The sequence below is a fragment of the Myotis daubentonii genome, chromosome 3, assembly GCF_963259705.1.
Source record: "Myotis daubentonii chromosome 3, mMyoDau2.1, whole genome shotgun sequence".
Classification (NCBI taxonomy): domain Eukaryota; kingdom Metazoa; phylum Chordata; class Mammalia; order Chiroptera; family Vespertilionidae; genus Myotis; species Myotis daubentonii.
The window spans coordinates 178,820,854-178,841,476 of NC_081842.1; the positions used below are offsets into that span (position 1 = coordinate 178,820,854).

At 46.5% G+C, this 20,623-nt stretch overlaps 1 protein-coding gene across 1 annotated transcript; it reads left to right on the forward strand.

The window, feature by feature from the left end:
- Positions 1–1,235: 1,235 nt before the first annotated feature.
- On the forward strand, positions 1,236–3,095 carry TACSTD2 (tumor associated calcium signal transducer 2). Its single transcript, XM_059689413.1, has one exon. It carries the CDS (start codon positions 1,369–1,371, stop codon positions 2,332–2,334), a length of 966 nt encoding a protein of 321 aa, XP_059545396.1. The 5' UTR covers positions 1,236–1,368; the 3' UTR covers positions 2,335–3,095.
- The last annotated feature ends 17,528 nt before the right edge of the window (positions 3,096–20,623 follow it).

Consider the following 20,623-nt stretch of genomic DNA (forward strand, 5'->3'; position numbering starts at 1 on the left):
ACACCCTGTGCTACTGCCGGTGTTCTTTAAATTCTAAGCATATAAACAAACTGGCTGCGACAGAGGAGCTGGAAATAATTATAACCTGTTAATTATTGTTAATCATACCAAAGCTTTGCAACCCTGAACTTTCCCAATGATTCAAGAGAGAGAGAGAAGGAGAGAGAGAGAGAGAGAGAGAGAGAGAGAGAGAGAGAGAGAGAGAGAGAGAGAGAGAGAGAGATTGCAACGCCTCCATCCCATTAAAGGAGTCACACAGTGGCAGACAAGCCATTTCCCACAGGCCCCATTCTTTCATTATGTGCAGCGGTTCAGCTGCTTACATGGGACACAGAAAGAGAAAAGCCATGATTTGCTCTTTTAGAATCAAATTGTACAAAGAACTCCTTGTGGTCTTGCTGGTTCTTTTAAAGAATTTGTTCCTTTTTGTCTCCCTATACTGAGTACATGCATAAATATTGTGTTAGTGTGTGGGGAGGGGAAAACAGAACTTCTTATACATTGGACATCAGGACACCTGGGTTTTTTCCAGGATCCAGTAACAGAACTGCTCTTTAAAACCTTTCTTCAGATCAGCTCCATTCGGTTTCCATAAACATCTAAGGTCTCACCTAACACCAGGCAGAGAAACAAGGACCCCTCCCAGGAATCTGAGGAAATTGATGGCTCCAAGCCTTAACTGCATCGCCTATAAACTGGGTCTGACAGATGGTCCATACCTGTTGGGACTGAGGTGAGGATGAGATAATGTTTGGGAACTGTAAACTGTAAATGGCTGCTATTGTGAGGACTGGGGAATGAAGGGAGGTAGTGAAAAAACTTAAAGTAGGGATAGCATTTGAGAAAGGGAGAGAGAAAAGGTGGTGGTGGTGGAATGAAAGCGGGACAGCCCTGCTTTTCAATGAAATTCCTGAGAATGTCAGCGCCGGAGAGCGGCCTAGTCTCTCCGAGGTTCTGGGCTAGAAGCTGGCCCAGGGCGGGCCCCGCCCTAGGTGAGGCGGATCCGGTAGGAGGCGGGTCCAGGCAGCCCGCAGGTGAGTATCGGTTTTCCACTGTGGGGCTTTCGGTCCGGAGGAGGCGGGGGCAGCCTCCGCCCCCCCTGATCCTATCGCGGGCGGCCCTGGGCTGTAGCTTCTGTAGGACCCGGACGGGGAGAGGGGGAGGGGGTTAGAGATGTGTCACCCAAATACCAGAGGGTGAGCTGGCGGCGGAACCAGCCGGGCTGGTCCGGTGGAGTATAAGAGCGGGAGGGAGCGGCCCGGGCCAGACGCCTGGAGACGGTGGCAGACCTCGGAGCCGGAGTCCCGCACAGCCCCAGCGCCCGTCCATCCATCCGCCCGCGTCCCGTCCGCGCACCTCGGCGCCACCATGACTCGGGGCCCAGGCCTCGCGCTGCCGCTGCCTCTGCTTCTGCTGCTGCTCCTGGCTGCGGCGACCGGCCGGGCTGCCGCCCAGGACAACTGTACGTGCCCCACCAATAAGATGACCACGTGCAGCCGGGATGGGCCCGGCGGCCGCTGCCAGTGCCGTGCGATCGGCTCCGGCTTCGAAGTGGACTGCTCCACGCTGACCTCCAAGTGCCTGCTGCTCAAGGCGCGCATGGGGGCCCACAAGAGCGGCCGCAAGCTGGTGCGCCCCAGCGAGCACGCGCTGGTGGACAACGACGGCCTGTACGACCCCGACTGCGACCACGAGGGCCGCTTCAAGGCCCGCCAGTGCAACCAGACGGCGGTGTGCTGGTGCGTGAACTCGGTGGGCGTGCGCCGCACCGACAAGGGCGACCTGAGCCTGCGCTGCGACGAGCTGGTGCGCACCCACCACATCCTCATCGACCTGCGCCACCGGCCGGCCGCCCGCGCCTTCAACCACTCGGACCTGGACGCCGAGCTGCGGCGGCTCTTCCGCGAGCGCTACCGGCTGCACCCCCGGTTCGTGGCGGCCGTGCACTACGAGCAGCCCACCATCCAGATCGAGCTGCGGCAGAACGCGTCGCAGAAGGGCCCCGGCGACGTGGACATCGCGGACGCCGCCTACTACTTCGAGAGGGACGTCAAGGGCGAGTCCCTGTTCACCGGGCGCAGCGGCCTGGACGTGAGCGTCCGCGGCGAGCCCCTGCTGGTGGAACGGACGCTCATCTACTACCTGGACGAGAAGCCGCCCCAGTTCTCCATGAAGCGCCTCACCGGCGGCCTCATCGCCGTCATTGTGGTGGTCGTGCTGGCCCTGGTCGCCGGCGTGGCCGTCCTGGTCATCACCAACCGGCGGAGGTCCGGGAAGTACCGCAAGGTGGAGCTCAAGGAACTGGGGGAGTTGAGACAGGCACCCAGCTTGTAGGTACGGGCGGGGCGGGGCGGGGGCGGGGTGGGGTACGGGATTCTAGTGGGGGTTCCCAGACCAAAGTGAGTCCTTCTTGACTCTTGGCCCAAAGGAGACATTTCTCTTCCCAAATTCCTGTCCCTCCATCCTCCACCAAGCTTGACAGATCCTGGTCTGGGCGTCGCTTCTCTTTGAGACTTCTGTCTTGAAGGAAGCATTACTGCCATTCCTTCCCTCTCGGTCCAGCCAGACTCGAAGAGCGAAGGAAAGGCTGGCCTAGGGCTCTGTGTGAGGACCCAGGGTCTGTGCAGCCACCCAGCAACTTGACCAGTGACGCCATCGATGTTGAAGGCTTAAGTGCGTGTAGATGGGAAACAGCGCTTTTACTGTCTGGGGTTTCAGTTATGTGATCAGCGCACGGTCTTCTGGACGAGGGGTTCTGTTCGCTGACTGGGCCGGGGTAGTATCTGCATTTACCCCCGTTTGCTTTCCCGGCCGCACGTGCTGGTCCCCGGGAAAGAAGTCTGTGTCAGCGGCCTGAACACACTTGAGATGTCTGTCTAAGGGCGGACTCGGCCCGAAGCGCAGCGCTTGCCTTCAGCTCGTCCTTGTTGCAGATGACATTAGTAATGTTTCTTTTGTAAAATGTTTGTACATATGTTGTCTTTGATAATGCTACTGTGATTTTTTTTTAAAAAAACACGAATTTAATAAAACATTAAGGCACAAAAGATGGAGTTGGTGAAAACTTGCTCTAGATTTATGTCAGTTTACTCTAATTTCCCACGACTCGTATTTCTCATTTTAAATTATAACACTTTTTTTTTTTTTTTTTTTTTTTGCAGGAGTGGGCACTTTTTATTTCTATTCTGGTGAACAGCATAGATACACTAGCAGGCTGGTGCAATGACTGGTTTTTCTAAATGAGATTATTTGGAAACCTCCCTCAAACTGCTGGAGGGTGGGGCTGAGGAGGAGGCCAGAATCAGGTGCTGTTGGCTTGTTTCTAATCAAGAATTTTTAAGTGGAGAAGGGAACCTGTTTGTTTCAGGAGCTGTATCTCTATTGAACCCTTACCCTATTTGGAAGCAGGTGGTACTATTCCCGTTTAGCCCTTGGCAATTTACTTAATCCCAAAGTATTGTGGTTCTGAGAGAGGTTAAGTGATCTTCTACGCCCTTATGGTGAATCTGTGGAGAGCCCCATGCTGGGACTCTGTGTGCACGCTAAGGTTGTTTTCCTAAGATTTTACTAGTAATGTGCTTTAAAAATGTTTACTTCCTATTAGCTGTAAAAGCTAGCAACTTGTCTCCTTTACACTTATCCCTTGTTTTTAGTCATTCACTTTCTTTTATGAGAGCTGAGTGTGCTAGAAGGTCTCTGTGGGGTAGCCCACAGGCAAACAGGTTCCTGCGATTCCTCAGAAATTACTGCAACAATATAACAAAGGAGGGAGTGGTTGGTATATCCAAAAGCAAATAGCTAGAGCCAGGACTTCAGTGTCTTGCCCTGGAATCAGTCTTCAGTTTCTACCTCCCTCCCCCCCCCCCCCCCCTTGTGTCTATGGTCTATGCCTACCCCTCAAGACTGAAACACCAGGTAAAAAGCAGGGGGGTGGGGGGGGAGGCGGGGCGGGGAGATGGGGGAGGTGGCTTCCTAGCCGGGGACTGTGGCTTGTGTGGGCTGGAGGGGTGGATACTTGCTTGCCAGAGGTCTCTAAGTCTTAGACTCCAAAGGTTCTCTCAGGCTCAAATGGGGCTTAACAAGGGGAGAGAGTGGAGGTGGACTGGCTTCCCCACAGTGAAGGATGGTGAAGTGCCCCAAGGTAGAATGGGAACCGGGACAGTGACAGCTAGGCTGCACTCTCCCTCACCTGGTGCTTTCTGTTTCTCTGAGTCACTGAAGTGCCATAGCCAAAGTGACCTTGGCAATCACCTCTTAACCTGACCCCTCATTTCACAAAGGAAAGGGCAAGTGGCTTCTCAAGATGAATGCTTCTGCAGCACAGCAGGAGCCTCAGGTCTTTGGATTCCTAGTCCTGTGTTCCTTTACTATATCAGGCTGCCTTCGTTTCAAGAGTCTCTTTGAAACAGTCTCTCTTGACTGCCTAGAAAATAAACAAGTTGAGGTTTGACTGGAAGCTGAACAAAGGGAAAAGCCCTGGGGGGGGGGGGGGCGGTTGGGAAGCCCATTCCTTCATCAGAATATTGCTTCTGGATAATTTCTACATTTCTGCATGAATTTGGGACAAATCCTTGTACTTCATTGCATTTAATAGTTCACAAAGCACTTTCCCGGATATCATCTCTGAGACTTCGGCTTCCTGGAAATAGTGTTGACAAATGCTCCACTGGGTGAGTAAGTCACTTAACTCTCCTCAGTTTTCTCCTCTGTTGAATGAAACTACGAATCTCTCTCACTATTGCAAAGGTAAAAGGAGGTCATTGATAAGACTGCTGAGGGCAATCTGGGCACTTAGAGTTCAGTAGATCTTAAATGTTCTCCTCCTATAAAATGTTCATTTCATATGTGAGAACACTGAGGTCCATGGAGGTGGAGTAATTCCTGGTCACATGTCCTCCATGTGCAGGGCCAGGGCTTAGAAACTGTGTTTGGTTTCCTAGCCCAGATTGCTGGCCCATGCACCAAGCAGGCCGAGACACCTTTCTTACTCCCTTCTTCCAAGGAAGAGCCCCTCATACTTCTGCAGGGAACTCCTGCTTGCTTCTGCTGGGGGCAGGACTCTCCCGGAACTAGCTACCTCCAGGATTTCCCCTCAAAACTTGCACTGACTGCTTTGTGCTCAGGGCTGGGCTGCCCTCAGAAGGAATGTGAGGAGCAGGTTACAGCTTGTCTTTCGATCCCCGAGGCTCATCTGATTTCCTTGTTTTGGTCACGGGGGCTTTCTCCACCCAGGTTATCTCCTTAAATGGGGCAATTTTTAATATCACTATTAAGCCACTATTTCTTTCTGCTTACTTATTTTTGGCTTCACTATTTTCCAAATTGAAACACAGAATGTCAGAGCTGGGCAGAGAATCATTTTAATCCAGGACTCCACCCTACAGATGAAGAAATTGAGACCCAGAGAGGAGAATGGATTTACCCAAGTCAGGCAGATAGAAGCAGAGTGATCCTAGAACTCCCATAGCCCGACTTCTATGTTTGTTACACTTGTCTTTCTAGTTAGTCTCCTGTTCATCTTAAAATTTTCCTTGATCATTCCTGGTCTTAAATTGTGGTGGTGGTTCTTCAGCTTTTTAATTAATATCACTTAAATGGGAGGCACGCTTTGGTCAAATGTAAATGTATGGGCTTTGAAGTTACCTGGCCTTTAGGACTCCGGTTTTCTTATTTGTAAAAGGTGTAGAGGCTTAGCTAATATGATTGATTTTTAAGGATTAGATATAAGATATGAAAAGATAGAGTATGTATTTCTTAAATGATCACTAGTGTTAGAATGATAGGAAGGAACCCAAGAACCAGGGGTGGGGGTGGGGGGATAGCTACCAATAGCTGAACTCTTCAATGCAATGTGAATAGTGCTCCCATTCCACTTTCTTAAGGAGACATCTCTTTCTGGAGACTTCTATTAGGGGGAATAGAACAACCTTGGAAGCCACCATTTACAAAAGCAGAGCTCTGGCCCACCTGGCCAATGCCAAGTGAGACACTCGCCTTTAACTGCGATGTGAGAAAGAAAGAAATGTCTTCGTTTTCAAATTACATTATTATTGCGTCTCTATAATAGTCTTTTATTTTAGCACACACTCTAACTAGCACGGGTGGCTATATTATCATTCCTGTCGTAAATGAAAACATACTTGCCTGTGGTCACGCATCTAATAAGTAAGTAACACATTTGGGATTAGAACCCAGCAAACTGGCCCTCAAATCCATGTTCTTAACCAATGTGCTATACTGCCTGTTAGAATTTATACATTTGCAAGCCAGAGTATATTAGTTTTAATAATTTATTATAATAATAACACATATATTATCTTACATTTCTCTAGGTCAGAAGTCTCACCATAAGTTTCCTTGGGCTAAAATCAAGGGCATAATTGTGTCTACCACACAATGTCCCCCAATCCATGCTCTTCACCAGTTTACTATCCTGCCTCTGTAGAACTGTATGCCAGCATGTATTTTTGTATTTAGTTACAAGAGAGCTCTTTCTCCCACAGCCCTCTCCTCTATCCCTTTTGAACAAAGCCTCCCAAGGAGGAAATAGGCTCTTGGGAGGATTATTTCTGTGTTGCACACAGGGGTGAACAGGGTGTCTGGTAGCTAATAAGCTCTCAGGAAAGTGTGTTGAATTGAACCGATGCCAATGGCTGCCACTATTAAGCCAGCGATTTTCAACCAGTGTGTTGCAAGAATTTTTAAAGCATGTAACACCTGAGTGTTTAGTCAGGGATACTGACCTCTTTGCCCTTGCATTGTCAAATAAAATAAAATGACCACAGCCAGCACAATAGCTGTCTGGTGTGAATGAATCAAAATTATACCAATATTTTTTGGATCAGATCTGCAAAAATTAAAACATTATTTGATGTGCTGCAGAATTTTAGTAATTAGTTTATGTGCTCCAGGAGATGAAAAAGGTTGAAAATCGCTGAATTAAGCACATAAGATGTGCCAAACACTGCCCTCCAAGCTTTATCCCGATGACCTCAATCATTTCACAACAATGCCATGAACATGAAGAAGCATGTTCTGCGATTCCGGTTTTACTGGTGAGGAAACCAAGGCATAAATAAACGACCTGCCAGAAATCACACAGCTGGTCAGGAGTACAGCTAGAGCTTACAGCCAGAACTCTCCTCCTCAGAGCTGGAGGTTCTGTAGCTCAGCTCCGCGACCCGGCAGGGCAGACACCCGGGTTCCATGCCAAACAGTGATGCTGTCAGTGGGGAGGCTTATTCTCGGGGACCCAGATGGAACCCCTCAAAGGACCACTTGGGAAGTTGATGGATTTCCTTTACAATCAAGAGTGAATCCTGGTAGACATCTTCTGATTGTACTTTTCTTCCTGGAACCATTCTCTGTCATTGCTCAATCCCCTCAGAAATTTCATGACTGCTTTCTATGACAAATCTAGGAAGGAGTTGTTGGGAGGGTGGGGTGAATAGAAAAGTACACTGAAAACGGGAGAGCTGGGTCTGCTAGCACCTCAGCAAGCCGTATATCCTCTATTTCAGTGGAAATTCGTGGCTCCATGCTGTAGAAGGAGGCCAAATCAAGATGGGTGAAATGGGAAACAAAAGGACCCAGAGTGACTGTCGATCACACTAACCAGTGGGTCAACAGCAGACAGCTCAGCTGACCAACGCATCACAACCTGTGTCTTTGGAAGAACGGGCAGGGATCACTTGAGTAGATCATTTAACTCATTAGAAGTGTTGTGTCCTTATGCCCCGCAACTGGATCTAGCTTAGTTTAATTAGTAATCCTACTGCTCTCGGTTCCTTTGGGAGCTGGTACTGCTGGAGGAAATGTTTTGGCCACCCAAATACTTTGATGGGAAGCACATCATCATATGCTACTGAGACACAATGTGATACAGAAGGTATCAACTCAACAGGGTCAGCAGATGAAGCCTGCTGTCTCAGTTCTCTCTTTTTAGCTGTGTGAAAGGGTAGATCAACTCCCTGACCCTCACATTTACATCACAAAATGGGTCTAATAATATCTACTCACTTTAGTTTATAGCCCTTCTGTCTCCTGTCTTCTTATATCACTTCCTCAATGGGAGTGATATAAGCTTGACCAAGTGGCCAGTTTGACCAGTGCTGGACATAGCTAGAGTACAGATGTCCTGAGTGACTGTGGGCGGTTACCCTGAACCTTCACAAGTTGGACAACCTGTGACCTTAAAGATACTGAGGGTTGATCAGTCAATCTTTCAAATATTTTTTTATTTTATTTTATGCCAGATATTGTGCTAGTTTGAGGAATATGTGATGGATCAGTGGTTCTCAACCTTCCTAATGCCGTGACCCTTTAATACAGCTCCTCATGTTGTGGTGACCCCCAACCATAAAATTATTTCGTTGCTACTTCGTAACTGTAATGTTGCTACTGTTATGAATCATAATGTAAATATCTGATATGCAGGATGTATTTAGGCGACCCCTGTGAAAGGGTCGTTTGACCCCCAAAGGGGTCACAACCCACAGGTTGAGAACCGCTGGGTTACATAGACATGGTTTCTCTGGTGCTCATTTATCTTTTTTGTTTTCTTGCTTACCTGGCATCCCAACAACTTCTCAATGAAGGAAACATTCCATAATGTGAGTCTTGGTGAGAGGCTCTCTGGTCCTGCTCCTGGCTGCTGGGAAATAGGCATGTGACCTGGTTCAGCCAATCGAACTGTCCTGCTTGGGACATTGATCTAGAGCAGCGGTCGCCAACCGGCCACCGGTGGTCTGTGAGGTCTGAAAGGTTGGTGACCGCTGATCTAGAGGATATGAAGCCATACATCAGGCCACTTGATAAATCAGCCACAGCAGCATCAGCTTTGCCAACAGTACAACTGCCAAGCATCCAGTGGCGGCAGCCCCATGAGGGCATTTTCATTAGACTGTCCCATAGCTGAAGGTTGGCCATGTTCCTACTGCCCAGACAACCTTACTTGCTGGACATTTTCTGAATATGGTTCTCTTGCCTTCCCATTAATTCTGTGAACTTACCCCAAATCTTCCCATAAATTCCCTTTATGCTTAAATTTAGCCAGAATTGGTTTCAGTTGCTTACAACCAACAATCTGACTGGTAGAGTCCATGCTTTTGAGGAAATGAAAGGCCAGAGGCAGGGACAGTCATTAACTGCATAGTCACATAAGTAAGGGCACAATTAAAAAATGAGGTAAGTATTCTAAAGAAGAAGAGCATATCTGAGAGTTCTGACCTTGTCATAGGGGAAGTCACATCCTTAAGGAATTGATGCTCGATCTGTAATTCAAGGTATGAATAGATATTATTTATGCACAAAGAGAAGAATTTTAGTGAGAGAGAAGAGCATGTGCAAGGACCCTTTTCTCCCTGCGGACAGAGCTTTACCCCACCCCAGTCAAGAGTATGGGGAAATCATTGAAAAATATTTTTTTTTTCTTTTTTGTTTTTTTAAACAGAGAACATAATCGATTGTGTTTTAAAAGGATCACTCTGGATCAAGTATGGAGAATAGAATGAAAAAGAACAAGATGAGAGGCAAGGGAGTAATAGAACCAGAAGAAGAAAAATCTCTGGTGAGAGATAAAGGTAGTTTGGGTTGAGAGCAGGTATAGAGGAGGAGGAGGAGGATGATGATGATGGAGAGAAGTGGCTGCATTGGAGGGATACTTAGGATATAAAATCATTAGGACATGAGTGTGGATTCTATATGGGGTGGGGAGGAAGAGGGAGATGGCAAGAATGGTTCCCAGGTTTCTGTCTTTCATGACTGGTTGGTGGTGCCATTCCTTGTGACAGAGGCCACAGGAATGTGGGCAGTTTGGTGGGAGCAGAATGATGAGTATGGTTTTGGACATGCCCAATTCAGCCAGGAGTAGGATATAGATGCCTGGTATATTGTGGGCTGGTGATGGGAGTTTGGGAGGTGCTGATATGTAGGGTAGCACTTACAAGCCAGGGGCAGGGATGCAATTGCTGAAGGAAAAGGCAATAGACCAAAAGGGGAAGAAACGAGCACTGCACCTCAAAAGACTCCAGCCCTTCATGCCAGAAAGAGGAGAATGAGATGGCAAAGGAAACCGAGAAGGGTCAAAACCCAGGATGGAGATGAAAAGCTAAGATTGGCACCAGGAACTAAGGCTCAGTGAGAGTCAGGGCAACAATCAGACCTGAGGGGAGCACTGTTGGGAGCGAAGCCCCTGACCAGGAGCGATCTGAGTGTTTGCCATTTGTGTTTATTGTCCACCCACTACCGGCTGTTTGGGGTCAACCATCTGGGAAAAAGGAGAGGAATGGAGTAGATGGATCAAATCCGTGAGTGTGCTCTGGTAACGTAAATGGCTGAGACTGTGTAGGTGCAAATTCTGGCAAAGCTACTTCTCAGCGTAAACATGGAAGCCAATGTAAAGCACTTAGATTAGTCCCTGGCACCAATGGGCACTCACAAATATTAGCTGTTTTTTATGGTTACATCAAACTTGAGAGTACACAGTGTCCAGTGCAAGCTCCATGAAGGGAAGCTTCTTTTTATTCCCCTCTTCTTTCCCAAAGTCTAAAGCAATTCAGGGAACATAGCAGGGGCTCACAAATGAATGCTCACTGAATGGTTGGGTAGATGAGATGGATAGAGATTTCCCCCAGAAGGGCTAGGTCTGGCCTGGGAGTTTAAACAGGACCAAATATGCTCCTTTCACATCTGGGATTAACTATTCAAGAAGGTAGATTTTTGTAGGTTTTACCCATCTCTCAGCCCTCAAAATAATATTCAGAAGCAAAAGGAAGAAAAAGAAAGCTACTTAAAGCTCCATGAAAGTTTCTTAAGGAAAAGCAATATGGAACACATTTAAATACTTTATGAGTGGAACTAATAAAAAAAACAATAAGCAAGGAAAACACAGTGCAATATACTATGCAAACAGTTAATAACTTTACAATTTAAACAACTGGGACAAATTGATTAGAAAAAACAGTTATCTACTCAAGGCCTCAGCTAGGTATCTTTGTGCAAATTAGAAACTGTGCCTCTTCTCCCCTCCCACCCTCACCTGGGGCAGATAAATTAGAAAAAGACACCCAATTTAGTTGGACCCTGTCTTACAGTGCATGCTTGGCAAGCACACAAGTAGGTAGGTACCTTTGTAAGAAGAAAAATGCCCCTCCTCAGATGAGAGTGCACAGGTAAATGATTGGAGTCAGGCTTGTTTTGGGCCACTGCACCCCCTAGGCTTCGGTGCATCATATACACCAAACATCCTGTGAGACAGCCCTGACTTCAGTAGGAACTGGACAAAGTTCACGCATAGGCAATTCCAGAAGAGGAACTAGGACTGATAATAAACATCATTTAAAAACCTAGCTAACGCCACCAGTGATCAAGCCAGTTCAAAGCAAAATGGGTTAAAATTTTTCCTCTGTGAAATGAATAAAACATATTACCCAGTGCTGGTGAGGGAGGTGTTCATTGGTATAACCTTTCTGGAAAACACATTGATAATATCCTCCAAGAACCTTAGAAGTGTTTATTTTCTTTGACTTCCTAATTCCATGTGAAGGAATTTATGTCAAGGAAATAAACAGTGATGCAAACAAAGGTTCAAAAATAAGACATGTTTTCTGAAGCAATTTTATAATAGCAAACGCTGAAAATAACCTAAATATCCTACAACAGGGGGGTGGTTATACATATCTGCAACTTCTTGAGACCCAGTGTGTTTCAGAATTCAGGATTTTCAGGTTGTGGAAGGATAATTTGGTACCTGCTTTTGGCCTCCTCAGTAGGGTGTGTGGCAGCACCATCAACACATCCAGTTCTCTGCCCATGAAACTTATTAATTGTCCCACTGTTTCAGAAGAGGAAGAGTTTGGCCACCAGTCGCCAGCAGAGGCAAACACTAGACCAGTGGTTCTCAATCTGTGGGTCGCGACCCCTTTAGGGGTCGACCGACCCTTTCACAGGGGTCGCCTAAATACATCCTGCATATCAGATATTTACATTACGATTCATAACAGTAGCAACATTACAGTTATGAAGTAGCAACGAAAATAATTTTATGGTTGGGGGTCACCACAACATGAGGAACTGTATTAAAGGGTTGCGGCATTAGGAAGGTTGAGAACCACTGCACTAGACACTGAAAATTGCAGTGGAGAAATGTTTTATCAAGAATGGTGCCATCCGAACTGGAGAGCATTATGCTAAGTGAAATAAGCCAGTCAATGAAGGAAAAATACCACATGATCTCACTCATTCATGGATAATAGAGACCATTATAAACTTTTGAACAATAATAGATACAGAGGCAGAGCTGCCTCAAACAGATTGTCAAACTGCAGCGGGAAGGCCGGGGAGGGTTGGGGGCCAGGAGGTAGGGGGGTAAGAGATCAACCAAAGGACTTGTATGCATGCATATGAGCATGGCCAATGGACATAAGACACTGGGGGTTAGGGGAGGCTAGGGGACTGTCTAGGGCGGGGGGAAAAAAATGGACACATATGTAATACCCTTTGTAATACTTTAAGCAATAAAAAAAAAAAAAAAAGAATGGTGCCATCCAGAAGAACAGGAAGCTAATGCTCAAAAGCCCAAATTCCCTGATGGCATGTAGGTTACAGATTATATAGGGCAAAATCCCAAAACACTGTGGGTTAGGGGTTCTGGGTAGTGCTGGGAGCTGATTGGCCCAAGGTAAGGTAAAGGTAAGGTAAGGATAATGAATCATTTCTTCAAGTCTTAAAGACAGCTCTGAGGTCTGTTCCTGTATCCCAGTGTCAGGTCTCAAGGGAAAGTAGCCAGGGGATGGTTCCACCATAAGGCTTAGGAATTGAAACATAACCTCGGTCAAGATGTTATCTTTAACCTGCCAGAGGTCCTGACCATGTGACCACTAGTTAGGTGTGGGCTACTGTCTTCTGCTACCTTGGGGGTTGCTAGGTCTCTGAGGAATATCCTATCTAATAAAAGAGAAACATGGTAATTGGTGTACAAGCGCTACCCTTCCCATTGGCTAATCAGGGCGATATGCAAATTAACTGCCAGCCAAGATGGCGGCCGGCAGCCAGGCAGCTTAAACTGAACATGAGGCTTGCTTGCTTCAGTGACGGAGGACTCCAACATTGCCCGCCTGCCTTGCCGGCCTCTGAGCCTACAGCTTGAACATTGTAACAAATATAGAATCTAAACAAAACCCCAGAAACCTGCTTTCAGCGAGCTGGGATCTCAGAGCTGGAGTTGATACAGAGTTTCGATTATAGAACCCAAACAAACCAGATACCTACTTTCAGCAGCTGAGGCCTCAGAGCTGGAGCCAAGCCTCAGAGCTAAAGCTGGCCCAGAATAAAAAAAGAAAAAAAAAAGAAAAAAGGAGCGGTTGGGAGCTTCAGTCACAGCCTGAAAACAGCCCTCAGCCCCTCACCCAGACTGGCCAGGCACCCCAGTTGGGACCCCCACCCTGAAGGGTGTGTGACCAGCTGCAAACAGCCATCATCCCCTCACCCAGGCTGGCCAGGCACCCGAGTGGGGACCCCCACCCTGATCCAGGACACCATTCAGGGCAAACCAGCCAGCCCCACCCATGCACCAGGCCTCTATTCTATATAGTAAAAGGGTAATATGCCTCCCGGCACCAGGATCAGCGTGACAGGGGGCAGCGCCCAAACCCCCTGATCGCCCTGCGGCTCTGTGTGTGACGGGGTGGGGCCACAACCTCCCTATCGGCCCTGCTCTGTTCCTGATAGGGGGGGAGCTCCCCAACCCCCTGATTGCCCTGCGGCTCTGTGTGTGACAGGGTGCGGTGCCCCAAACCCCCTCCCCTCACGGGGCCTACTCTGTGTTTGACAGGGTAGAGCCATAACCTCCCCATCGGCCCTGCCCTGAGTGTGAGAGTGGCGGCACCCCAACCCCCTGATCCGCCCTGCTCTGTGCATGACAGGGGGGAGCTCCCCAACCCCCTGATCAGCCCTACTCTGTGTGTGACAGGGGGCAGCTCCCCAACTCCCTGATTGGCCCTGCTCTGTGCGTGACAGGGGTGGCGCCGCAACCTCCCCATCGACCCTGCCTTGAGTGTGACAGGGGGCGGTGCCCCAACCCCCCAATCGGCCCTACCCTGAGTGTGACTGAGGGTGGCATCACAACCTCCCAATCCTCCCTGCTCTGTGCATGACAGGGGGCGGTGCCCCAACTCCTCAATTGGCCCTGCTCTGAGCCCGACCAGGGGCTGCACCTAGGGATTAGGCCTGCCCTCTGCCACCCGGGAGCAGGCCTAAGCCAGCATGTCGTTATCTCCCGAGGGGTTCCAGACTGCGAGAGGGGACAGGCCAGGCTGAGGGACCCCTCCCCTACCCCCCGAGTGCACAAATTTTTGTGCACCGGGCCTCTAGTATATATATATATCCTAATATATAAAAAGCCAGGGGCCCTCATGATCAAAACAACTGGATGGACAACCGAACAGCAGGCTGTGTGGGGCGACCAGGCTGGCAGGGGGGCAGTTGGGGGTGACCAGGCCAGCAGGGGGGGGCAGTTGGGGGTGACCAGGCCAGCAGGGGGGGGCAGTTGGGGGTGACCAGGCTGGCAGGGGGGGGCAGTTGGGAGTGACCAGGCCAGCAGGGGGGTTAGTGAGGAATGACCAAACGACTGAACAGCAGGCTGTGTGGGGTGACCAGGTCAGCAGGGAGGGTCAATTGGGGGAGACCAGGCCAGTGTGGGGGGGCAGTTGGGGGCTACCAGGCCAGCAGGGGGTCAGTTAGGGGCAATCAGGCAGGCAGGCAGGTGAGCAGTTAGGAGCCAGTGATCAGGCCTAAACTGGCAGTTGGACAACCCCTGAGGGGTCCTGGATTGGAGAGGGTGCAGGCTGGGCTGAGCGAACCCCCCTCCCATGCACGAATTTCATGTACCAGGCCTCTAGTGTATACACACACACACACACACACACACACACACACACACACACACACATACTAGAGGCCCGGTGCACAAATTTGTGCATGGGTGTGGTGGGGTCTGGCCAGGGAGGGGGGCCATGGGAGGTTGGCCATCTGGCCCCATTGGAGGGGGGCCAGCCTTTTATTATATAGGAGATTTTATATATATATATATATATATATATATATATATATATATATATATATATATAGAGAGAGAGAGAGAGAGAGAGAGAGAGAGAGAGAGATGATTTCTAGAGCTAGGACTTAAAACCAAATTTAATCAGTCATAAGGACCCTGGGTTTCAACACTAATTGGAATGAATAGACCACAAATAGCTCTAGGCCACATTAGGTCAGCTTTGCCATCAAATGCGTTGGCACCAAACTTTCAAAACAGCTTTTGGTTTCCAGAACATTTTGGACTTATGCATAAGGGATTGCAGATATATTAACTATGGTATAATATTTCAGGACTTTTTAATATGCGACAATGCTCACAATATACTATTAAATGAGGTGAGGGGAAGTAACAAAATTACACAAGGAACCACTCCATTTAAAAAAAGAAAAATGAGAACAAATTTGTTATTTTAAATATAAACTTTGCTGTTTTAAATTCAAACTAACTGTAACTGGTTTGGTTTTCCTTTTTCTTCTTTTTAAAAAATTGTCAGGTGGAATGGATTGGAATAATTTTATCAGTGTAGAAACCAATCATTACTGCAGTCAGTTCTTTTGCAGAGCCTGGTCCACCTCCTGTTGGGTGAATAAGAGATGGAGCCTTGAATATGCAAAGTGAGGCCCTGGGGTGCGGAGCTAAGGAAACAAATTTGCTTTTTAAAAATACATTTTTATTGAGTTTAGAGAGAGAGGATAGAAGGGGGGGGGGGGAGAGAGAGAGAGAGAGAGAGAGAGAGAGAGAGAGAGAGGGAGAGAGACATTGAGAGAGACATTAATCAGTTGCCTCCCCCACACACCCCAACTGGGGATCAAACCTGCACCCTGGGAATGTGCCCTGACAGGGAATGGAACTGGGGACCTTTTGGTACACAGGACGACACTCCAACTGAGACACACCAGCCAGGGCGCTCTCATTGCTTTTTGAAGTTAGGTGGAAGCTGGGAGGTTGGGGAAAGGAAGGACTCAGGAGTGGGTGGGAGACTGTTTTAGTTTCCTGGGGCTGTCATAACAAAGCACAACACATGTAGTGGCTTAAAATAACAGAAAATAATTTCTAACAGTTCTGGAGACTGGAGTCCAAAATCCAGATGTCAGCAGGGCCATGTTCTCTCTGAAATCCCTGGTGTAGAATCCTTCTTTGCATCTGGCAATCCCTGGCGTTCCTTGGCCTGTGGCAGCATAACTCCCATCCCTGTCTCCTCCACATGGCTGTCTTCACTGTGTGTGTATCTATGTCCAAATTTCCTCTTCTTATAAGGATGCCAGGCATTGCATTGGGACCCACTCTTAACTTTATTACATTTGCAAAACCACTATTTCCAAATAAGGTTACATTTATTTATAGGTTTCAAGTGGACATGAATTTTTTTTGGTGGGGGGAGGATCGGGGGTATTATTCAACCTGTAAAGACTCTTACTGTGTGACTTCACTAAGAAAAGGAATATTAATATTGAATGTATTTTAAAGGCTATGGCTGCTGAATGAATGAATAAATGATGAATAGGGAACTGTGATGTCAATTTCCTCCTTGACTTTACTCCCAATTTTCAGTATAGATCTGCTTTGCACCTATGCTGTATAGGTCATATTGTTTGGTGCAATCAAGGAAAAAACATTTTTTTGTGTCTCTGTGGGATATAAAAGGGAACACCCATGAGAAGTGAAGTCAAGAATTCCATTGGAGGGACCCTGAGAAGGTAAAGCCTGGCAGTGCTGGGGTGTCCCTGACATCAGGTTACAGATACAGAAATAAAAGACAAAAATTAGGTGGGGATACTGGGGCTTTCTATAGTCTCCAACTAAGCTTTTAAGTATTTCCCACATTTCCCAAAATGACCATAGTTTGCTTTAACAACAGGAGGAAAACAAGTTAGTTAAAAGGACAGTTCAAGGTGATGTATTATTTATACATTTAGATCTTCAGAAAATGCTTAAAGAGCTAGCAAATTGGGTTCTCCCTTTCTTTAGCCTAATTATACCACTAAATACTATTAAAGCAATAATCATCATCCTCCATGAGTATAATTATCCTCTTCAACTTATTTCCTTGAATCAGCCTGGGGAGTTAAAAAAATTATTATAATTTCATTAAGAAGTTCCTAGGTTAAAGCAGTTACTAGCTTTTATATGAAAAATTAATCAGGACATATTACCATAATCCAGTAGCCACACAAAAACACTTAAAGTTGGTCCTGATTTATTTTACTATACTTTTGAAAAAAAGGATACGAAGCTGTGAATGAATAGACATTAGCCACCTGCTATGTTCCATCACCATGCTGGAAAAGAGAATATAGCAATAAGCAGAGGTCTGCTCTCAAAGACCTCACATTTTCGCTAGTGATGGTGATGGGATAGGAGAATAAATTGAATAAGTAATTACAATAATGTGGGATAAGTGTCACGATGAAGGAAAACAGGGCTGTGAGAACATCCAGCACAGGGAACCGATGCGATCTGGGTGGAAGTGGGGAGAAGTTTAGGGAAGCTCTGCTTGAGAGAGTTATGTTTGAACTGAGACCTGAGGAGACACAGGAATTTGTCAGGTGTTTGAGTGTATTCGTAAGGATTATTTCAGTTGCAAATGGTAGCAACCCAACTCAAATTAGTTTCAGTAAGAGACATTTGTTGACTCATGTAGCTGGAAAATGAGAGGAAGGTTTTAGCTTCAGGCACAGATGGAGCCCAGGATGTCAAACAATGCCAGGTTTCTTCATATCTCTATCCTGCTCTTGGCTTTGCTTCACTTTCGAGGCCAACTTTCTCCTCATCATGAGCAAGATGGTCACCAGCAGCCCTTGTCTCAGATTCTCCTCATTTAAGAGCCACAGAGAAAAATGTCATCTTCTTCAAATGTCCAAATTAGACGTTGGTTTGATGGGCCTGTTGGGCCCACAGTTGGCTAGTGTCCCCCAGGTTGATATCCACTTCAGATGGAACTTTAGAAGGTGACCTCTCTGGGAAGAGTCTTTGTAGATGTTAAGAAGCTAAGGCTCTTGAGAGGAGAGCATCCTGGAGTTAGGGTGCACTAAATCCAGTGACTGATGTCTTCGTGAGAAGAAGAGAGGACACAGTCACACAGAGGAGATGGTGAAACGAAGACAGCGGAAGAGATGGGAGTGAGGCATCTACAGGCCAGGGGCTCACTTGTGTGGGAGTTCATTAGTGGCTTTGCCCTGGGATATGGAGCGGGGACAACCTGGGTCTCAGAGTCACCACCTACAGGCTCTTAGTAGGAATGACACAAGCAAAATGCCACAGGTGCACAGAAGTGGGGTAACTCACCCAGCTTGGTTCAGATGCATGCTAGACTTGCCAGAGCGGGGGATGTTTGCTCTGTGTTTTAAAGAACGAATTTTCCATGTGACAATAGAAAAGGCATTTGTATCAGATGCCACTGATGCCTGTTCATCGGTCCCTGCATGTTGGTGTCCAGCCTACATTTCTGCACATGCTGGTCCAACTAGCAACTGACAGCATCTGAAACCCTTTGCTTGAGGCTTGTTTTGGGCCCACAGGAGCACATGGAGGAGGCTGGTAGTGCCAGAGAATTATCACCCCCAGGGAAGCCCTCAAGCAATGACTAGCTGGAGTTAGTGGGTGTATGGGCTAGCAACGCCATCCTTATCTGGGAAAACTCTGAGATGTGTGTTCCGTAGCCTCCCCACATCTATCAGAGGGACTCCACTCCATTTGCCCCTGTTTGTAACTCATTGGTTAATGAGTCATTTATTGGCTTCCTTCCCTCCCTTGTCTACTCTCTAACCAGCACTTCCTGGGATCACCTCCCAAAGAAATGACTTGCATTTGAATTCTTGTCTCTGACTATCCTCCTGAGAGAGCCCCAACTTGGACAGCATTCCATGCAGAAGGAACAGCATGTGCAAGAACATAAGCATTGAAAATTTCACCACAAATTTAAGGTATTGTCCAAATTATTTGAGCATCTGTTGCCTGGTCTATTGGTCTAATGGGCGAAGAACTACCTGGGGCTTAGAAATAAATGGGTAAGTGGGTACTATGTTGTAATGTCCCCCCCCTTTTTTTGAGAATTGTTGGAGTTCAGAAGATAGTAGGGGGTTGTTAATGTTCCCTGAAACCCTCAGATCTAATCAGTGCCTGGCACAGAGTGTACACGCCATACATATTTTTGAATTAATTAACTTGTTTATTGTATTGATTAGTGTATTAAAGGTGGCCAGAGTTTACTATATAATACACGTTCAATAAATGTTTGTTGAACAAAACTGAAGGGCTGTTCCACAGTAAAAAAAAAAAAAAAAAAAAAAAAAAAAAAAAGGCTTTATTTGAACAGGCATTCTGCCCCCTGTTGGTGACTTGGGGGAGGGGGGTTTTGCAGGCAGTGGTTTTGTTCTCTTGAATTTGAAGGACTTTGATTTTAGTTAGGGTTCAAGGTTGTAAGCTGAGTTATTTATAACAGAAAAACAATGGAAACAATGGAAATAGATAAAACGTCCACAAACAGGAGAATAATTAATTAAATGTTGCAATATCCTTTCCATAGAACACCACCCAGTGATTAAAATGGATGAAGTTGATCTATATTCATTGATACGGACGTTTCTCCAAGATCTCTTGTTCAAGTGATAAACTGGAAGTCACAAAAAATACATATAGTATTATGTCATCATGTTACCCCATCACCCCGCAAGTACACCCAGACTTTTCGTTGGTTGAGAGGCAGTCTCAGTGATGAGAAGATTTTTAAGTCCCTTCCAGTCCTGAGATTTTTGTAATCCTAAGAAATCAAAGTTATAGTTCATTTTTAAAAATGCACTGCTTTGAACCAGGTAATAGCACTGTAAAACTTTATGGAGAGACATAAAAGAAGACCTGGATAAATGGAGACACATGTCAGTTTCCTGGATTGATAGGTTCAATATTGCAAAGATATAAATTTCCTCAGAATTAATCTGAGTTTAAAAATAGCAGCAATAAAAAAATCAACATACGAATGCATTTTTGGTGGGTAAGACTTAAAAAATAATTCTAAAGTTCTTGAAGGTCAAATGTGTAAGAAGAGCCAGGAAATATTTGAACATGAAATCAAAATCGTAAAGTTAGAATACTTTGAATCACATACTAGTGCCAGAATAGACAAGGGAACAAAAGATAGAGTCCAGAAACAGATGTGACTACTTAAGAGAATTTAGTGTATAACAACAGTGACACTTCAAGTCAGTAGGAAAGTTTGGGTTAGTCAGTAAGTTGCTGGGACAGCAGTTACCTTGCTGGCCCTCCCCATGGGATGGGCACATGTAGCTATTTGTCGTAAAAGTCCCATTGGCCTAACCATTCAGAAAATATTTTAGACTATATTTTTCTGTCCTACCTTCCATTGAAATAAACTCCTGGTAGATTTAAGGAAAAACAAAGTCATTGACATACTAGGAAAAGTTGGTAAATATGTAATTTTGGGGATTGAGACTGAAGGTAAATATGACATCAAAAGCAGAAACCATAATACAAAATTGGACAGATTTGTCTATATAAAAATTTTAAAAA

Coding starts and splice junctions, on each gene's coding strand:
- TACSTD2 (XM_059689413.1), top strand. CDS start 1,369: ATGACTCGGGGCCCAGGCCTCGCGCTGCCGCTGCCTCTGCTTCTGCTG.